Below are 20,149 nucleotides of genomic sequence, written 5' to 3' on the forward strand. Positions count from 1 at the left end.
GTTCTTTTCTTATTTTATAGCTTTTGCTACTACGGTTTCGGCCCGCAATAATTCCGCCTAAAAGGCTGGTCTGTAGTCCGTACGCTTCTTAGCATCCCTCTGTCACAGATGACAGAACTGACAGTTATAGGTTTTGAGATCCCTTATTTATGTTTGACAATTAAACCGCCGCCAAATGCCAAAAATTGAAATCATTGTGATTTCTGAGTTTTAGGTTAGAGTTGCTTTTATATAAATGTTTTTCTCATGTCATAAATATGGGGCATTTACATAAGACTATAGGTGTTTTAATAACATTTTATTGTTTGACGATCATTTGTGATAGTGCAAAGATAAACACTCCCAGAGTGTTACTCCCGTGGTTTGAAAATTTGAATGTTAACTTTACATTTGAAATTATCGAAGGTGGCTGTTATAGTTGGTAAGTTATTTTCAATAAAGAGAGAGGAGATACTTGAAATAATAATAATGTTTTTAAAGAAAAAAATGTATTGTTTCTTTAGGAGTTTGTCTCGAGATGACATCATCGATATTGAGCCTTTATATGATGATACTTGGGGCCACTGTTCCCGCGCAGCACGAGTTTCTGTATCTAAAATAAGCGTACCACCGGGTTTGGTAATAATTTTAGCCGAAGATGTAAATACTGGCGAAGTAAGATATTTCCTTTATAATTTGGCGCGAAAATATGCAGTTAGCAATTTTTATTTAAATACTCATATTCATTGAATGTACTTCCGTTTTTAGATACTTCGTGGAGATGTGGATATTGATAAAATAGCATCTTTAAAAATATTAAGTACTACAAGAGACCTTTATTTGGAACAAGCACCAGAAGCTTTTGAAGTTGTAGCTTATGATGAAACTGGTATGTCTCTTTAAACGAAATCAATTTAATAGCAAAAAATATACCTTTTTCCATTATATTTTTGCAATTTTTTTTGTATTTACCTACATATAAATCTCTCTTAGTCTTACAACTGGTTTTTATAATAATATGTATTATTCCAAATTAACAAATTACTCTATCAATATGGATAACAATAATTATATAGATTACTCAAATATTGACGCCATGTGTTATACAAATTTAATTCAGGTGAAAATGTCTAGCCTTTATATACTTTTATATCTGTCTATACTTTTTGTATAATGGAAATAAATTTCAAACATTCCTATGTGATTCTTGAAATGAAAGAACATTTTGATTTGCCTTACTTTTACTGATAAGTCAAAGATATATAAGATATTGATTGTTTCAAACAACGGATTGGTTGTTAAATTACTGATTTTATGAAATAAATACAGGAGCAATACAAGTGCATAAATAATTATATCAATATGTGGATGTTTATTGCAGGTAATAAATTTACAACATTAGAGGGAGTGAGCTTCACTTGGACCATTAACAATGTTGGGAGTATGTACGGTCAAAATCCTTTGGTGAAGTGAGTAATTTCAATTGCAAAATCATTAGTATTTTATCTGTAATATAATGAGTGCTTATGAATTGAATTTCTACTTCTAATTCTGTAAATACTGCAGAAACAAGCAGATTGCTTTTTTAAGAATCTACTGATTAATTTTTTTTACAAAGATTTTTTTCCTTAAATTACCTTTGAATTTCAACATTAAAACGCAACATGCATATAGGCATAATACCATTACACACCTAGCATTCATAATTTTCACTATTTTATTATGATTCGTATGTCATTTTATTTTATATACAATTGAAAATGGAAAATATAAACAAAATAAATAATGTAATACCACTACAATCCTTTACATCGATCGGCTTGATTATAGTCGTTGTGCTTATACTCGCATATGCAGTTACATGCGCACAAGCTTTAAAATGACAGAAACTGAGAAGTGGCAATTGGAAAAGTGTTCTTAAGTCTTAATAGGTTTTAAATAGAATGAATGACTAGTTAAAAGAAAAGTATATCTAAATTATTTTTTTTCAGCCTTATTCGATGGAGCGATACAGATTATGAAGCACCCAAAGGTGTAGATGAGTTGGAATATCATGGATTGCATTCTTATTCAGTGTTGCTGTATGGACAAGCTATGGGCGAAGCTTTAGTGACAGTTTGCCTTGGACATATTTGTACTGATTTGAACTTACGTGTTGTTGCAAGTGTTGTACTGACTCCTGCAACAGCTTTCATTGTTCCTGGAGATACTTTACGTTATAGGTAAGCAATGTACAATCCTAAATATAAATATCATCCAATCCATCCAATCAATCCAACCAAACACAATATCTTCCTTGAAATTTATAATATTCACAAACAAAATTTTACATTCACAATTTTTACACAATATTGTAGCATTGACCATTTATTTTTATGTTGTGGAAATAAATCTTGTTTTTCTCAGAGTTGTACGAGCTCAGGCTGGTCGCTTAACAATGCAAGATGTTGCTGACACACTATACAATATGAAAGTTCCAGACACTTCAATAGCTGTTCTCGAAGATACTATAAGCCTTGTCCGAGGTGTAGAAGTTGGAACATCTTTAATTCACCTCATGTCAGGAGTTACAAATGTTGCAACAGCCACATTGTCAGTTGTGGAACCTTTTTCAATCAGGGTTACCATAAGGCCATCCAACTTATTGATACATGGAGATGTTTTTATAATACATTGCATCGTATTTGACGAAGAAGGTCATGCTATAACAGCCGGTCAAGAAATGTTAATTAGATTAACAGTGGAAGGTGATGCTAATGTGGATTTATTGAGGTCAACAGAGAATGGAACAATCACTGATGCTGTCGCACAAAATGCAGGAGACTTCACGGTTACAGCTAGACTATATTCTATAGCTGGAAGAACTTTATTAAAGAAGGTTAGTGACAAAGTTTTTATTGTTTGTTTAAATAATAATGAACAAATATATTGTTGCGAGTTTGTAAATAATAATATATCTATTAGTAATAATAGCCTTTTAGCAACAAGATAATAGGCTTCATTAATTATCACAGTACAGAATATGTGTCGATAAGTTGGCAAGTTTCTTGGGTCTTCACTTCTGTCTCAGGTCAATTCCCCTTACTTCTCTTTTACTTTTCTTTTTTCATCGCAGAACTCAGTATTTACATATGGAGCTATTATTACACATTGAATGTGTAGAATTCTGTAATAGAAAAAAAAAAATTGTCTTATATGGCTTTGAAATATCCATACCATTTTTTAAATGAAATCTTTCTTTAAATGTAATCTACAATTCATAAGGTCTGTTTCAGATTGCGTCTCCATCAGACGTATACAACTTATCCAACATTTAGGCTATATTAAAGATTTTTCTTGATGCATTGATAGAATGATAAAATTGATTGATATTTATTTCCTAAGTTATGTAAATTCATAAGAATATAATTATTGTTTATTATTGACGTTTCGCAGGTCGAAGGGCAAGCTTCAGCTGTAGTTGTTGATCCGTTAGAAATCGTACCACCAGAACTTTTCATAGCATGGACAGACACAACTCAGTTTGTATATTTTTCTCCTAAGTTTAAGACTTTTTAATTTTTTTATAAATTTTTTTAGTTATTATACAAAATTAAACGAATGTATAATGTTTAAAATGGCTTTCAACTTTCATTGGAAGTCTAAGGAATTGTTAAATGTGTTTGAAGGAAAAATAAATTTATTTCAAAAATTTGATAAATTTCTTCTGATATTTTCAGATTAGAGAGCAGTTAAGAATAGTCTCTTTGTATATATCGATTTCAAACCTTAAATTTTATCTAATGTGTATGTGTGACTAGTAGTTTTATTTATAACATAAAGTGCATCAAGTAAACGTATGGATGATGGAGATGTATATTCCAGATTACAATAACCAAACTTTTATTTTTAGAGATTTTCAACTACACCATCGTGGGGGCGGTAAAGAGGACGTCACGTGGTCGGAGAGTGAAACATCAAGCTCTGCTCTCTCGCTCGCACCCACGGGCAAGCTGACTGTTCGAGGGGTCGGACACTTAGAAGTTCGCGTACATCTTACCAAATATCCGCATATACGAGCTACTGGCAGGTAATATATCATATTTGAAAAAAATATGTTTTTTTTTTAATAAAAGTTCTTGGTGGTTTTGCTTTGTCCAAGCTTGTCTGGGTAGGTTCAGGTTCAGTGGGCACCAACCACTCACAACATATACTACCGGCAAACAGCAGTACCTAGTATTGTTCCAATTGGAAGAGTGAATGAGCCTGTGTATCTACAGGTAAAAGTAGTGCAGTGCCTGCGTAAGGAATGATTAAAATATCTTACAGCCAATTTGTCCATCTGCCTACATACTTTATTAAAAAGAAATTCAATTGAATGATCGAAACCTATGGTCCTTTTTTAAAGCAAATTAGTCATTACACCCCTCATCTTAACACCGAGTTGCGAGAAGCGAGGAATGTTTTAAATTTCTTACGACACCGATGGGTTGCGGTGACCATTTGCCACCAGGTGGCTCATTTGCCCGTTCGCCTAGCCATTTAATAAGCAAGAAGTCCATAACATGTAACGTACGTTGGCAGCGCGTGGGCGGCGGCGGCGGAGGCGGTGCGCGTGTCGAGCTCGGGCGCGGCCCGCGTGGGGCGCGCGCACGCACTGCACGTGGCGCTCACGCACACGCACCCGCACACGGGCGAGTTGCACAACTTCCACCGGTGAGTGATACATGGCTCAGGTGTGAGTTACATTTCTCACAGTGCTTGTGTCTATGGGCGTCGGTGATCGCAAATATATATATTGAAAGAATAATAGCAATGCTCCAAATTGATTAAGGAATTAATGATGTTCCTTTTTACCCCTTCTTTTAAGTTTATCACTAGTGTTAGGAGTGGGGACGACTTTCGAATTTTTGATTTTCTTCATTAAAAATAATTGAAAAGTTAAAAGTACATTAAACTATTCTTTATTACGGATGTAACTTTCTTATAGACTAGTTAAAACAAGTAATTTAAAAAATAATATGTAAGGATTCAAGTTCCAGACCGAGAATATACTGACTGAGTATGATATTTGATGTTTTGGACTTTGGGTGTAAAATATTATATAATTGCAGATGTAACTGCGACTCCTTCGCAGTTTCCCTATTGGAAGGTCCCGAACCCCAAAACGTAACAGCGGCGACTTGGATTGAACCCATAGGTAAGTTTTGATGACTTTATTTTAAAATTTTACGTCACTAGAATATAATTTTATCAGTAATTAGCAATGAATGTGCTCGTCGTTATCAGTTTTTCTTTATATGTGCAATTTTATACTACGTAATAATTCTTAATAGGTTAAAGATTTTTTTTAACATTACTGTGCTGTGTACATTGCTATGTTAGACTGGTGCTCATCCAAAGAACCCATAGAATGTTAGCTACCACGATATGCATATACGATAGGCAATGGAGGTAATGTGCTAATGCTCGCGTTCCGTGCGCGCAGAGGGCGCGTGCTGCGTGCTGCAGTGCGCGTGGGCGTCGCGCGGCGTGTCCACCGTGCGCGTGTCCCGCGGGCGCGCGGGCGACACGGCGCGCGTGGCGGTGCGCGCGGCGCCGGTGCTGCTGTGGCCGGGACACGTGGCCGCGCTCGTGGGCGCCACGCTGCCGGTTGATACTTTTTTTTATTATTATTGTTCAAATCAATTCAAATTCCTTTATTCAATATAGTTAATGTTCACTTACTTATTTCTTGTCAAATTAAACACTAGCAATGTTCAGAACAGATAATAACTTGACCCGAGAAGAATTTGAAAAGAAAATCAGAGGGTTCTTTTTTGTAAATTTAACCCATATTCAATATCAATAAGAAATAGCCAGCCGGGCGTTTCATTCACAAGGTGTGCCATTGACCATGAACTCACTAATTGTGTAGTAACTTTTTCCCCGCGAGCGTTCTTTTTTATTTTGGGGAACATTTTGAATTATATTATTATTAAAATCAATTTTTCAATATGTATATAAAAATCAAAATAAATAAAATATATTGTATATATAAATCAAAAATATGTGTATAAATCATCAAATTTGCAGTTCGACGTATTGAATAGAGGGTAAAGTTTGAATGGGAATGTTTCGAACGTGTGCGTAGGTGGTAGCGGAGGGTGAGGCGCTTTCTCCGCAGTCCAGCGACGCGCGCGTGACGTCACTGAGCGCACGCGACGAGACCAGTCCGCTGCGCTACCCCGACGCACAACTATTCACCGTTTCATGTCGAAGGGTAACTTTTTCTTAATTTATATCCAAATAGTTTTTGCTCGCGGCTTCGCTCGCGTTTTAGGTATTATTTATTCATAATATAATATCTTTATAAATCTGTGTTATTGAGGTGTAGAAGCTAAATTATTGTAAAGTTTCATTAAAATCCATTCAGTATTTTTGTGTGAAAGAGTAACAAACAGCCATACATATTATACCTTCGCCTTCATAATATCAGTAAGGTTTTAAAATTTATATTTTTTCTATTTAATTTTTAAGTAATTAAATAATCAATTATGTTCTAGCGTAATATTATGTTGCTTAATCAAATAATAGACTCGTTTTAAAATAATATTTATTTTTCTTAGAAAGGAGACGCCCGTCTTGAACTAGTGTCATTCACTGAAGACGAGAAAGAGTCCGTCGAGCTGGAGGCGTCGTGTGCCCCGCACGTGTCGAGGATCCGCCTCGAGCCGCCCGACACGCCCGGGAACTGTTCGGGGGGACCCAGGTACTAACTTCTACCCTGTATAATAAATGACGAATCGCTATTTCGACAGAGGGTTTCGTAGTTTAATTACATTTTAAATAAATATAGCAATAAAGTTCAAGCATAAAAGTTCTTAAATATTTTTTCTATTTTATCCATCCCAATTCAGCTTCAAGTATGTGTTAGGAATAGCAAGTATGTATTAGATCAGTCAGGGTGGAATACAAAGTGTTACTACAACTTTTGATTGGTAGATATTGGTGGCAGAATTTCATCATACACATGAAATCAAGGGTTGCCTCAAGATGTATGCAAAGATGATGGGGATGTTTAATAAAAACAAATTTATTGCTTAATAGTAATGCTTGTCTAGATATAATCTTCGATTAAGATCCGGGTATTTCATACACTAGGTCAAATCAACTACATATAAATACTTATTTCTTCTTTGAATGACGATGATATTATAACTGCAATTACAGAATATGGTTGCGACCAGGACAAGAAGTGATAGTTAAAGTTACTCTCTTCGATGCAATTGGAAGGGAACTGCTAGATGAACAAGGACCAAGTGTATCGTGGGAGGTTCAGCCAAATCATGTTGGAATAGAATATAGATCTAATGATAGATTGTTTGTTGAGACAAATCCAGAATTTGCTCCCGTACCAGTCCCTCAAAAGTATTACCAGGTAAGTCACTCGTTTTATAATCTGTGCAACTTGAAAATTGACTAAAATAGTTAAGATATCAAGTATAACATTTATATTTGTAAGTATGACATTTTATTTGACACATTTCTTATTCCTTCGCCTTTATAGTATAATTTTGTCTGAGATAACTTCTTATATTCAAATGTTTTTGTTTATATATAAATGACCTAGTTTTATAAGGAGGTTATTATTTTGTTTTAGCTTGTAGTAGCGAGTGAACAAGCAATAGGATGGAGTGGAGTCCTCAAAGCTGCTATTCCTGACGCTACGGCCACTATTCAAGCTAAAGTCGTGGCACCATTGAAGTGTGACCCATTAAAAGTAAGGTTTACAAAATATGTATATTGTTGATTTCATCTACGGCGGCTACTGCCGCTACTGTGAGACTGGTCGCCGCCGCCAAATGTGTAGAACATATAATTGTGCACAAGTTTGTGAATAAACACAGGTGCACTTTTTATTTCTCACTCTCGTAATCTTATGGCACAGCAATCCGACATCTCCGGAAAGAGTTCAGGCGCAAGAACACGGCTTTTGATGCTTTCTGAAGCTCAGAAGTGTAAATTCTGTCAACTACTTAAATTTGTCGACCGACAGCCAGTATCTTATCTACGCCAAATCTATGACGCTACACACAACCATAACATTACACATAAAATATATTGTTAATCTGTAATTTAAATTATCTTTTAGGTAAATACGGCATGGGAAAGTGAATCCGTCCCCAATATAGCAACAATAACAGGAGGGAGTGGGAAGTACTCAGTAGAGGTGCCTAAGGGAGTCACAGCTAGCGTAGAAGGCGGTAGACTCTCTGCAACAGTTCCAGCTCCTGGGTCTTATGACCTCCATGTGATTGACTTATGTGTGGGCGGAGAGAGGCAGCTCGTTGAGGTAGGAACTATTTCATCTATATCAGGTCAATCATTAAAATTGATCGTGAAATAAAATGAAATCCAATATGATTTTTTTATTTAAATTGAGGGCTATATTTAAATTGAGAGAGGGCTCAATTCAACTTTCCTTGTACCACATGACAATTGTAATATCTTCTATTCTTTAAATATTTTCTAAATTTTAGCCTTTAAAGCACTTTATATTTTGTCTAAATTTAATATATGTTTTTTTTCATTAAATATTACAGGTCAATGTTGAAGAAGTTCTCAGCGTCGAAGTGTCAACGGCTCGGGCAGTCTGCGTCGACGGCTGTGTCCCTATAAGTGCCCTGGTTAAAGGAATATCTCATAGATACCTGAGCACCAGCAGGGAACCGGACTGGAAGACTACCGGCCAAATTGTCGTAAAGGATGGAAACCTGTGCGGTTTAAACGAAGGTTCTGGTAGAGTTCGTGCATCTTTCGGTGGCGTTTGGAGTCCTGAGGTTGAGGTAAACAAACATGCTAAAATCTGTAAATTAATTCTATCTATATTCATAATAATTTATAATACTCATTCCTTCCCTCTCTGTATATTCGCCTCGAGAATGTTTAACGGGGAGGCTCTCGCCAGTCAGCCCGCCAGTGACCGCTCTCGTGCCCGGCAGGTGGTGGTGTTCCCGGCGCTGCGCGTGGAGCCGGCGACGGCGCGGCTGCCGGCGGGCGGGCGCGTGCAGCTGCGGCGCGTGGGCGGGCCGCCCGCGCACCTCGCCGCGCTGCACTACCGCGCCGCCAGCGGGCACGACCACTTGCAGGTGCGCACGCGCCGGCCGACGAGTGTGACGAGTGTGACGTACATGACACGTCAAAAAAATTTAATATTTTTTTAAATAAAACTTTGTAAAATTAATATTGCATAGTACAAAAATAATAATGTATTGATGTCCTTCTTAAATAATTTATATACTCTAAAAAAATATTTTAAAAATAGGTTGTATGATGCATAGTTCTATAATCATTACAATCGTGATAGTTATTTCGTAATAAAACACAAGTATAAAACCAGACATAAGTTATGATTTTATATGATATAAAACTGAGATGATTCAGTGGTGCTTCATTTGTAATGTGCTTGGGTTGGATGAATTACTGTCACATGTATATTACACTGGTCCGCAGTGTGATCAAATAAAGTCCAATACTTGTCACTATTTTTAACTAATATTGGGATAATCAGGAGTTTTCTGTATACAGTATTGTAATACATATTTGTAGTATAATAAGTAAGTACGTAAGGCCTCCTCTACCTTTACGAAGAAGATTTGCAGCTTATTCCACCACGTGGCACAATTTTATTTCAATACAACACGCCGCGAATACAAGATGAATTATTATTTAATATAAATTGAAATTACGCATATACAAATTCGGTAGTGCTTGCCTTTGTTTGAACTCGTAATCATCGGTTAAGATGCTCGCGTTCTAACCACTGGGCCATTTCGACTCTTCAAGTATAATAGTTTAAATATAATAATCTAAACTTGATCGAAGACACCATTACATTATAATATAGATTATTAAAACATATTTTATTTATTATATACATATTTATATTTATTTACAGGTTTCGCCAACAGGCTTAGCGCAAGGCTTGTCAACTGGAACGGCCCGCGTTAGATTGGTCGCGCTGGATATAGCCAATGTAGAACTTGCAAGTGCTGAGGCCGAAATCGAGGTACAATTTGTGTAACATTAATATATTTTTATTATTATATAAATTTTCTAAAGACATGTCGCTAGTAATTTCATGATTACAATTTTAATTTCCTTTTTTTTTTTAATTTTATTTAAGCACAATTAAGTTTCGACTATGGAGCGAAAAATAAACGCTCACATTGATACTTCCCCAGGTGGTGCCGATCGCGAACCTGCGCGTGCGAGCGGCCACGCAGACGCTGCTGGTGGGCCGGCCGGGCCCCGTGTGGCTGACGGCGGGCGGGCTGTCGGCCGGCGCGCTGGGCTCGCTGCAGCCCGCGCCGCGCGTCACGTGGGGCCTGCGCGACCCCGCCGCGGCGCGCCTCTACACCACGCACGTGGACGGTGACCGATGCTGATGCTATATGACATACTTATAAAAATGAAAAACGCATTTACGCGTTTAAGTGATGACACCATCACCGAAATAGATCATATTTACTAAGATGCGAAAATTGTAGTAGACAATGAGTGCTTTTGTTTTTATTTTTTCAGATCTGCTAGAGAGGTCGGTGGTAGAAGGTCTATCGGTTCGCGTAGTTCCTTTAAAGCCTGGCGTCATTACTCTTGACGTACGAGTGCGGAATATGGGACAGGTATTTTATATATCATTTCAAATATTTTGTACAAGTATTAAGCCTGACGCTTTTTACGTTTCATTTTGTCGTTTCTATATTGGGTTCAAAATTTGATGTCTCCATATTTCGTCATTTTTTTGTTTTGTGTACTTTTTGTCAAATAACTTACATTTTTAGATAATAATTTTAAATAAGTTATTAACACCCTAATTTATGTATTAATTATTTTATCAGATAGCGGAAACGAGATCCTGGGATAGTACAATTGAAATCCTTGGCGTATCGGACATACGCACGTCAATCGACGGCCTCTCCCGCGATTTTACGTCCGGTGATAGCTTGGCTCTGGCAGTTGGCGCAATGGTGCGCTTGAAGTCTCTACCGAGAGGCACTTGGTCCGCATATGAGAATGGTGCCTTCGAAGTAAATAATAACGGAGAAGTGAGAGGACTAAGACCCGGGCATGGGGTCATTGTCGTCAAACATAAGGATGAGAGAAATAACATCGATAGAGAAGCGGTAGGTTGTTTTTATTGGATTACTTTTCTTACTGGGTACTTTTGCATTTTAATTAAAATGAGGACTGATCATAGTTATCTTATACAAAACACACGTAGTATTCAGTGCAGTGTGTATCGGCTTCATATCCATGCGTGAATACCTCTTTTTAGACTATTATGTTATCAGTGCGTCGTATATCCGTGTACTATGAGATTTACTCATCGTCCGGTTGCGTCTGAATAACCGCCGACACGACCCCTCAGGTGATCCACGTGGAGGTGTCCAAGCCGCACTACTGCACGGCGGAGCCGGCGGGCGACGCGGACGAGGCGGGCGTGCGGCTCGTGCTGCGCAGCGCGCTCGGCCGCGAGCTGCTGGCGCCGCAGGCCGACGTGGCGCGCGCCGCGCCGCGGGCCGCGCCCCTCCGCCGCGCCGCCGACAGGTGCCAGCCGACCTTACCGTAGAGGATGATCATTCTTATATACGATACAGTTAGAGTTGCCGAAAGTCCCACTGACCGATGGATCTTTTGCCCTTCCCTTTATTTTTAACATGTAGTAAAAACAGAATATTAATCGTATAGTTCTGACGAGTGTAAATATAGAGAGATCCCCAGTTGAAGTACTGCTTGATGGAATAATTATATTTGTAAACTTTTACTGTATACATAATTCGATATAAATTGTTATAAGTAAATATTGTAATAGAAAAATAATCAATTGTATCTCTTGATGTTTCCGGTAAGGGTGTATTATAACAAGTCGTTATTTCAATGCAGTGCCCTGGGTAGTGAACTGGTTATGACCGGTTTAGACGCAGTCGGAGCATTCATGGTTTTCCAGAGTTCTATAGGCGGAACTACTGTCACTGATGAAGTTTGGGTTGTTGGTTCTGACATAAGTGCTAACAAGGTTGTAGGTGAGATGATATTTTGTATTAAAATTCTTCTGCAATTTTTAACTTTGAAATAGCCATTTTTACTAAAGCATATGTTGTTTGAATATTTATACAATATAAATATTTTAAATTAGCGTTGTCTATTTCAACTTTATTAGAAATTACCGCATGTAATCTTGCAAGAACATAATAAAACGAGATAAACGCAATTATATAGCAAAAAAGATCGTATAATTATTTGTAAATGAATAAAAATTGTAATCTGTTAATCTTATGTTCTCATATATATGTTAAAATTGGAGCCATGAAAGAAATTAAATCGTAATTATAAAATAAAATAAGACTTGTCTTTTTCAGCTACCGGCAGCTGGGCGATATGTCTCGAGGGATTGGGCTGGCGAGCGCCTCCTCATATAAGCTTGTACCCTGGCGCGGGTGTGACGCTGGCAGTGCTCGACGCGGACGCGCCCGCCAGGCACGCCTTGCGCCTCGACCGACCCCCCACCTCTCTCACCGTACACCAGATCCCCATGAATAGGGTGCGACTTATTAAAATTAATTATCTCCCTTTATCTCAAACACTATCAATATATTATTTATATATTAAAGTGCTTGTGTGAGTAAAGAGTGTGATTAATGAGTTTGTGTGCAAACACGATAGCACGCTATTATCTCACTCCCATAGGCACGATCGGAGACGGAATTCCTTATTATCTTTACTGGATTTTCAATACCTCGTAGCTAACTGTTTTTACTGACAATTTGTCGAATAACTCGGTAATGAGATTTTTTAATAGAAAAACCAAAATAACTCTTGGACCCTTGGAAGTCGAACCTTCCAGAGGAATAAAAAAATGTCTGCTTATAATATTGTTAATTTAAAAACACAACACTGTTAATTTTATTTACTGTTGACTTAATTCTTACACGAGTTATTGAAAGTATTTGAAGTTAATGTTAAAAAATATTATTAATAGATGGAGTTTCTACCAGGCGAGTGGCCTTCTTCATTTGTACCCTTAACCATCGAAGGATCCGGTCTCACATCAAGTCCACTTTTATGTACCGAAGAACAAAAGTACGCACTAGAAGGCGTACAAGTTGAATTACCCTATTCTTGTCGTACTAAAGCACCTCTTACTGCTCAAGCAACACTGAATATTGCTGATGGTAAGTGTGGAATAGAAAGTTATATAATATTATATTATAATTAGTTGCTTGTTTTGACTTCCTATTTGTGAAATAAGAAATTTATTTACTTTATTAAAAATCTATGGAACCTGATCGCAGCACTATTAACTGGATCCAATCCAAACCATTTGTGGAACATGTAACTTAAATAAATACAAAAAATAATAATAAAAAAAAATTGATCGACATACCGAGTGTATGTCAATACAGAAGATATATATATATATATTTAAATACATATAATGTTGGCGACTAAAATAGTAACTATTTTTCACATCAATTATTTATTGAATTTTTTCATTCCTTATGAGTTATTTTACTTATTATTATGTACTCTTATATCTATTAATGATTATAAGCTTAATGTTTGCATTATCCGTATATAATGCGTCGTACAATTTCTACATCGAGTACATACGAGTCGTATAATTATTTTCTAATAAAAATGGAGGCTATGTGACGTTTGCTGCATTGCATGTTCGTGTTAATATATGTATGGCAGTATACATAAACCAGTTTCCACCCTTGCCTTCCCGTGTGTATGGGGGCTCATGTTAGGTATCCTATGTTCTTTAAGTACCTAGTTAAAATCATGACAAACAAAGAAGCAAATAAAATTTCGCATATATAGAAATATGAAGGATAAATAAGTATTCTTAACTATGATTTACCTATTTTAGGTCAATTGGGGTGTTCAATAGTGACAGCAAGTCAAGTCACGGAAGCATCTGAGGTGGAATTGTGTGCCGAATGGGGAGTTGCTCGGACTTGCACTAAAGTACAGCTTCTACCCCAAATAAAAGTATCAGAGACAAAAGTATCACTTCTAAACCCGCCCACTACCTTCACTGTAAACGGACATCCACATGCTTTGAAGCTAGTGAAAATAAATACATCTCCAGGATTGAAACTCGAAATGAATACAAATGACGGCGAAATAAACGTTTTAGTGAAAAGTGAAACAGTCACATGTGGAATCGGTTGGGTTAATGTGATATCTAAGTTAACATCCCAAGAGATAAAAGTAGATGTAGAAAGGGAATGTGATATCGCTTGTGGTACATTACTCGGGGCATTATTAACTCTTATGATGCCTTATTTGCCTACATTAGTCACGGTGTTGGCTATCGCAGCCGGCTATTTGTATGGTGAGTTATGAAAATAATTTTAGTTTAGTATTCCATATAAAATCCTTATAAAAGTTGTATATGTACTATCTTATTAATCATAACTTTAATACAGTATTTTTTGCTGCTCAAGCATATAGATTATAAAACAACTCTGAATTATAATTTATCCAAGAAATGAAAAAGTCTTCCAAGAACTAGATTTATAATACCAATGACTTATATTAAAAGCATTGCAATAATTTATGATTTAAGATTAAAGACCATGAAAAGTATGCTTTCATTATTTACAGTTCAATCAAGGCTCAATAAGAAAGGCAGGATCCAAATGCCAACAGAGCCGGCTAAGACGGTCATACCGGAGACGTCGCCGCTGCGCAGCCGCACGTGGTCGCGCAGCCCGTACGCGGCCGGCGGGCCCGCGTCGCCCGTCTACGGCGACACCAGCGTCTTACCAGATGCCAGTTTCTCGCCCAATTCTACGAGGATTCACTCGAGATTCCTTTAGTGATGAATGTGCCGTGTAAATAATTTACTGTGACGAGAGCTAAGATTCCAAAGATTCGACAGTTTGGTTAAAGTTATACGGGAATTTAAACGAATTACGTATGAAGCTTGTGGCTGCGAATCTCTTAGGAGAACATTGTCTCATCTAAATGTTTTGATTATTTTTGTTTTTTACTGTTACTATTGTGTGCAAAGGTTGTAAAATTTTAACCATAATGAAGTTTGACATAAATTATAATGTATGTAAATAATCGATATAGAATATTGGCTATGAATTGGAAATTGTCAAATAATAAGAAAAAATACTTTATGCTAGTAATCTGTTAAAATTTTGATATTAATCTGAAATGTGCCCAATATTTATTGACTATATAAAAAAAAAACATAATACATACACAATAGAAATAAAAAAAACATATGTCCGTCCTAAAACAATACGCATTTGTTTTTGTGTTAATAATATTAGTATGCCTAATTAATTTTCAATTTAATTGTATAACTATTGTTTAGATATACAATTGCTATTTATGTTTAATAACCAGTTATTATAATTCCAACCATAAAAAGCAACCAATTAATAATTTGTCAATGGTCAGTGTGTATTAATAAAAGCAAATATTATTAGCATTTAAATGCAGTGTTTATGTAATCAAATCTAAGGGGCTGTTCGTAGTTGTGCATAATTAATTTGATGGGTTTATACTTGAGGTCATACAATTGTAGTCGGAATTGTGTTTTTTTCGTCACTGGAAACTCACGAGACGAGACTTAGTATATGACGAAATGTATGGTTATAATTCTTAACTTCTTAGCGAAGGATTAATACATTAAACTTTAAACCAGCGGTGCAGGGATAAAAAAATCAGTGGTTTTTTTTTTTATTATACAGAAGGTAAAGGAAATTTAAAAGTATTTTAACATTTTTTTGTCCAGTCATTAACTAGTATTTTATTATTTAGTTTTAATGAATAGTGATAATCATTTTCTTTGAAAATTGTTTTTCGTTTTATAATGTAATGATCATTAGTGTAATATTCATTAATGTAATGATAGGTTCATAGTCTAATAAAGAATATCCATAGTGACTAGAAAAACAAATGAAATACAATTCTTATGTGGTGTAAGCTAATGATACAATATATTACCAGATAAAAAGGAATATACCTAAAAATAGTTGTGTGGCTGTGAATCGCATAGTATGCGATCTCTACTTACTTTTGGTTTTACATAAGTACAATTATCCACTTTGGACGTAAAAATAAATATTGAATTTATAACTTTCGACTGAAATAATGCATTGATTTGACAGCAATCTCATGGATTCATGGCTACTAAGTATTTTTAGCTTTTTACTAACTTATTAAGTTAATTTTTAATCTGTAACGAATAATAACAGACTTTAAATGCCTGGCTGGCCAACGTGACGCTAGACATAATGGATCCATAATATTTCTATTCATTAATATGACCAAGACGCATCACGATGTAGACAATAGTGTATTGGTATATTATGAATTATTACTTTGTACAAATATACTTAAAAAAATGTGTCAAATAGCCTAGAGTAAGATTTGTGTAAATTATATGCGCGCTCGATATATATTGTCGCTGATTTGCCGCTATTTTAAAATTGAAGTAACAATGTGGTTATCGTCTGCGAATTTGACAACAGGCTGAACAGCAGACGTGAGATTTTTTTAAAATTAATAACTTCCTAAATCATCTTCAGATGAAAAGCTACTAGGCGACGGTGAATCTTTGAACATACGATTTATAAGTACGGTAAAAAAATCAAAAGCCTATACATGGAAAATGAGTAGATCCGCCACTGGTGATAATATTCTATATAATCTCACTGATGCTTAACGGATATTAAAATTGTGTCGAAGATCTCATGAGCGTATGCATATTTTAAATGGAATAAGCATATTTGAAGACCTTAACAATTTTTACTATTGATACTATACGATTTTATTCTAATTTTTTTTTCGTATTGAACAAAAGAGTAAATAAATGTAAATAAAATATTTTTTGACTCAAAAAATGTATTTTTTTATTTCTATCCTGGTTATTGGTATTCATTCATGCTCTTTTATAATGTTATTCAATAATGTGAAATGACAATTCTAAAGTACTGTTATGAGCCTACTCGAACAATGAATATTTTTGTTTTCGTTATAATTTATGCAAAAAATAATTTTAAACTAATAAATGTTAAAATTATCTACTTTTAGTTATCTATATTCGAAATAATAATATACAAATAATAGGTCTATAATAATTAAAAGCTGGCTCAATTTTTTTGGTAACTTAAATAAGACACGTAAAGTGTAGTTATGAGGTAAAGTTTTGGACCTGGACAAAAAATAACACTTATTTTGAAAAGAGAAATAAGCTCTACGTAATTTATATGGAAATTGAAACAAAAAAGTAAATACGTAAATGATTTTAAATCCAGGTTTTGTATTTAAATATAGAATCACACTAAGTAATTATTTGATTTTCGTTTACAAATCTTTTTTATTGTAAGTATACACAAGTAAGACAAATTATTAAAAAAATGTTACAAAGAATAATTAAAAAACAGCAGTATTCACAGTTAAAAAAATATCTTAAACAATAGCAAAAATTTTTTTGTAAATGTCATGTAAATAGAGTGAGCTAATAATATTATTTAATTATTGTCATACATACTTATATTGTTGCCTCATAAGCTCATATAAATAAATATTAAATTAAACTTTAATTATATAATGAAAGTACCTACATTTCTGAATTTGCATTTGAATACTTTAACTTAAAAGAATGTAGAAATATATAGATTGTAGGTTCTCTATTTATAATATCTTTAAGCCCAACATATTTAAAATATTTACATTAAATTAATTAAAGTGGGGGCCGGGGGCTCCCAGTGTTTTGGTAATAAAAAACTTGCCATGTCATCTAACGAACGACCAAAATCTTTGTCTGTGGTTACTTAATTTAGTAGTTCTTTGATAACAATATTTGGTAGTATATGAACGAATTCAATTTAGCATAGTCTATATTGAAAAATAAATATAATATATTTGTATTCATCATCTTCATATCAAGTAATGATTGAATACTTTTGTTAAACTTTGATGAAATTATGGATTTCACATCTTCTGTCACCTGTGACGTTTTTGTTTTAGCTCACTACTATTTGATTTGTTAATTCTTGATTGATACTATGCTCCACTACCAAGGGTAAAAAGTATACCGAGAGATTATAAAATTTTTAATTCATATTTTGTTGCGTCTGGAGTATAAGGTACTACTGCATAGATCCATAATAATAATTTATAATATTTTGATTTGATTTGATTTCATATCAATCTGCAACAAATATTTGAAAGAAACAGTTGCTATGCTTTAACCGCAATAGCTCCACAGGTAACTAACTAACTAGATAAATCTGTTTGCAAGTGGTTTATTGACACTTAATTAGAATAATTTTAAACGAAATATTAAAGATTAGTTATCTCTTTGTTCTAGACCAACAGAATGTCTGACTCAGTCGCACTAATTCGAAAGAATCGAATATTTGAAATTTAACATTGAATATGATGTCTTGGAACTTAAGTGTTTAGCATAAATACATAATAAAAACTATACCTTAACGTGCGTAATATGTAAGTTTTTATTATTTAAATTTCTTATATAAAGTAATCATTACAGATAGCTTTTTTATCCACACTTCTTTGTCTTGTAAAATTAAATTAAATCTAATTATATAATTTCAGCTCTAATTCTGTAATAATAATATATATTACTTTTTACTTATTCATAGTACAGCAATGACTTAATATACTTATTATTATTATAACAACAATTTGTGTACTGCAATAAAATCTTATACCACTGACATAATGACATCGATCATTTCCTAACTTTTTATGCTTATGCGATGGCTTTGTGGCAAAAATATAACCATAATTTTAAAATATTAATATAAGTAATATTAATTGAAGTATAATTTCGATTGTATTTCATATCGATTTTAACTGACAACACCAAGTGTTTAATTGTTTATGGATTGTTCTTTCCCGAATCTAATACTAAACCTAGCAATTTTATATAAATATTCTTTAAATTTCAATCATAACTCAATTAACTCATAATCTTAATGCCCACCGCGGGCGGCGGTAGTCATAGCAAATGTAAGTCGTTATCATATTATTTATTATAATATTTTATTGAATTTAGTAACGGAATAACTCGTAGGGAATTGTTAAAGTCCATTCATATTTCATACCTATATTTTAAATTTTGGAATGTAACATGGAACTTATTCTTTTAGCATTTCTAAAAGATCTTCTTGAGGTGATTTTAATGTATTAGCAGTGTATGTGAGGTCGCCGTTCTTATTTTTATTTTTTTTTAGTGCTGTAATATTCTTATATTCAATATTTTTGTCTATTTTAAGTATTTTGTTTTCAAAATTTTCATTTCCAAACTCGATTGGCAATTTTAATTTAATAACTTTCGAGATACTAGGTGAACTTTCAATTGATGCTAAAATACTATTTACTTCGCTGGGATCTGGACAGTATTCATCTTCTCTCTTTTTAGTATTATCGTAATTGTAAATATTTTCTCCTAATTTTTTAAGAAAATTTGGATTTAATGTGTACGGAAGACAAAATGTTCCATCCTTTTTTTGTAAGCCCAGTCTTAAAAGAACTGAAATTTTAGTGTGATATTCTGAAAACCAGATGATTAGTGCGCTACATAAGCAATTGTAGTCATCGTCTTCAAATTTTTGTGCTATTATATCAATTTTTTTCAAAGCATTTTCGAAAATTTCCTTCGAGAAATATTCAGGCATGAGTGTAGCTACACTTCGCAAATGCCGCCGGCTTATGTCAAAAATATTTTGATTTGTTGCAACAGATAGCTGCCATTTGAATATCATAGTCATGAGATCCCATAATTTACCCATAGAATAGTCGTCGAGTTTCATAATAGACGTGGCGGAAATATCCTGAAGTAGCTGCTTAATAACTGCGTGTGTCGCTGCCGGTTGAGGTATAAATAGCTCATCCAAAAGCTTAGGATGAAGTAAGACTGAGACTATATCTGTAAGTACTGAAAATAATTTTATAAATAGTTTGTTGTTTTACATAATATAATTATTTATAGCATACTTATATTAAGTCTTACCTCTTTCAGATTTATCCAATGGCACTTTCTGTGTTTTTAATCTCTGATCGATCACATAAATCATCTCACAACCTAAGTTGATCACAATAAAAGGTGTAGCAAAGTGGGACATTGCTATATATTTTAATTGAAAAA

The 20,149-nt window shown here is 34.5% G+C and overlaps 2 protein-coding genes across 2 annotated transcripts; one reads left to right on the plus strand and one right to left on the minus strand.

Annotated features, from left to right (window-relative positions):
* The first annotated feature begins 170 nt into the window (after nucleotides 1-170).
* Nucleotides 171-16,849, plus strand: LOC125069794 (nuclear pore membrane glycoprotein 210). The gene is made up of 28 exons (XM_047679372.1): nucleotides 171-421; nucleotides 504-654; nucleotides 748-868; nucleotides 1,361-1,448; nucleotides 1,971-2,201; nucleotides 2,386-2,857; nucleotides 3,415-3,500; nucleotides 3,872-4,048; nucleotides 4,543-4,674; nucleotides 5,073-5,158; nucleotides 5,447-5,610; nucleotides 6,092-6,220; nucleotides 6,567-6,709; nucleotides 7,171-7,378; nucleotides 7,601-7,720; nucleotides 8,093-8,293; nucleotides 8,544-8,786; nucleotides 8,943-9,089; nucleotides 9,899-10,009; nucleotides 10,185-10,374; nucleotides 10,525-10,625; nucleotides 10,842-11,126; nucleotides 11,372-11,550; nucleotides 11,887-12,026; nucleotides 12,363-12,544; nucleotides 12,983-13,175; nucleotides 13,877-14,344; nucleotides 14,617-16,849. Exons 1-28 carry the CDS (start codon nucleotides 258-260, stop codon nucleotides 14,829-14,831), a joined length of 5,127 nt encoding a protein of 1,708 aa, XP_047535328.1. The 5' UTR covers nucleotides 171-257; the 3' UTR covers nucleotides 14,832-16,849.
* A 2,172-nt stretch (nucleotides 16,850-19,021) lies between these two features.
* Nucleotides 19,022-20,135, minus strand: LOC125070006 (protein OSCP1). The gene is made up of 2 exons (XM_047679671.1): nucleotides 20,015-20,135; nucleotides 19,022-19,939 (listed from the first exon to the last, which is right to left on the minus strand). The coding sequence occupies exons 1-2, from the start codon at nucleotides 20,124-20,126 to the stop codon at nucleotides 19,140-19,142; spliced, it is 912 nt and encodes a 303-aa protein (XP_047535627.1). The 5' UTR covers nucleotides 20,127-20,135; the 3' UTR covers nucleotides 19,022-19,139.
* Nucleotides 20,136-20,149: the final 14 nt, after the last annotated feature.

The sequence above is a fragment of the Vanessa atalanta genome, chromosome 16 (genome assembly GCF_905147765.1).
Source record: "Vanessa atalanta chromosome 16, ilVanAtal1.2, whole genome shotgun sequence".
NCBI classification, from domain to species: Eukaryota; Metazoa; Arthropoda; class Insecta; order Lepidoptera; family Nymphalidae; genus Vanessa; species Vanessa atalanta.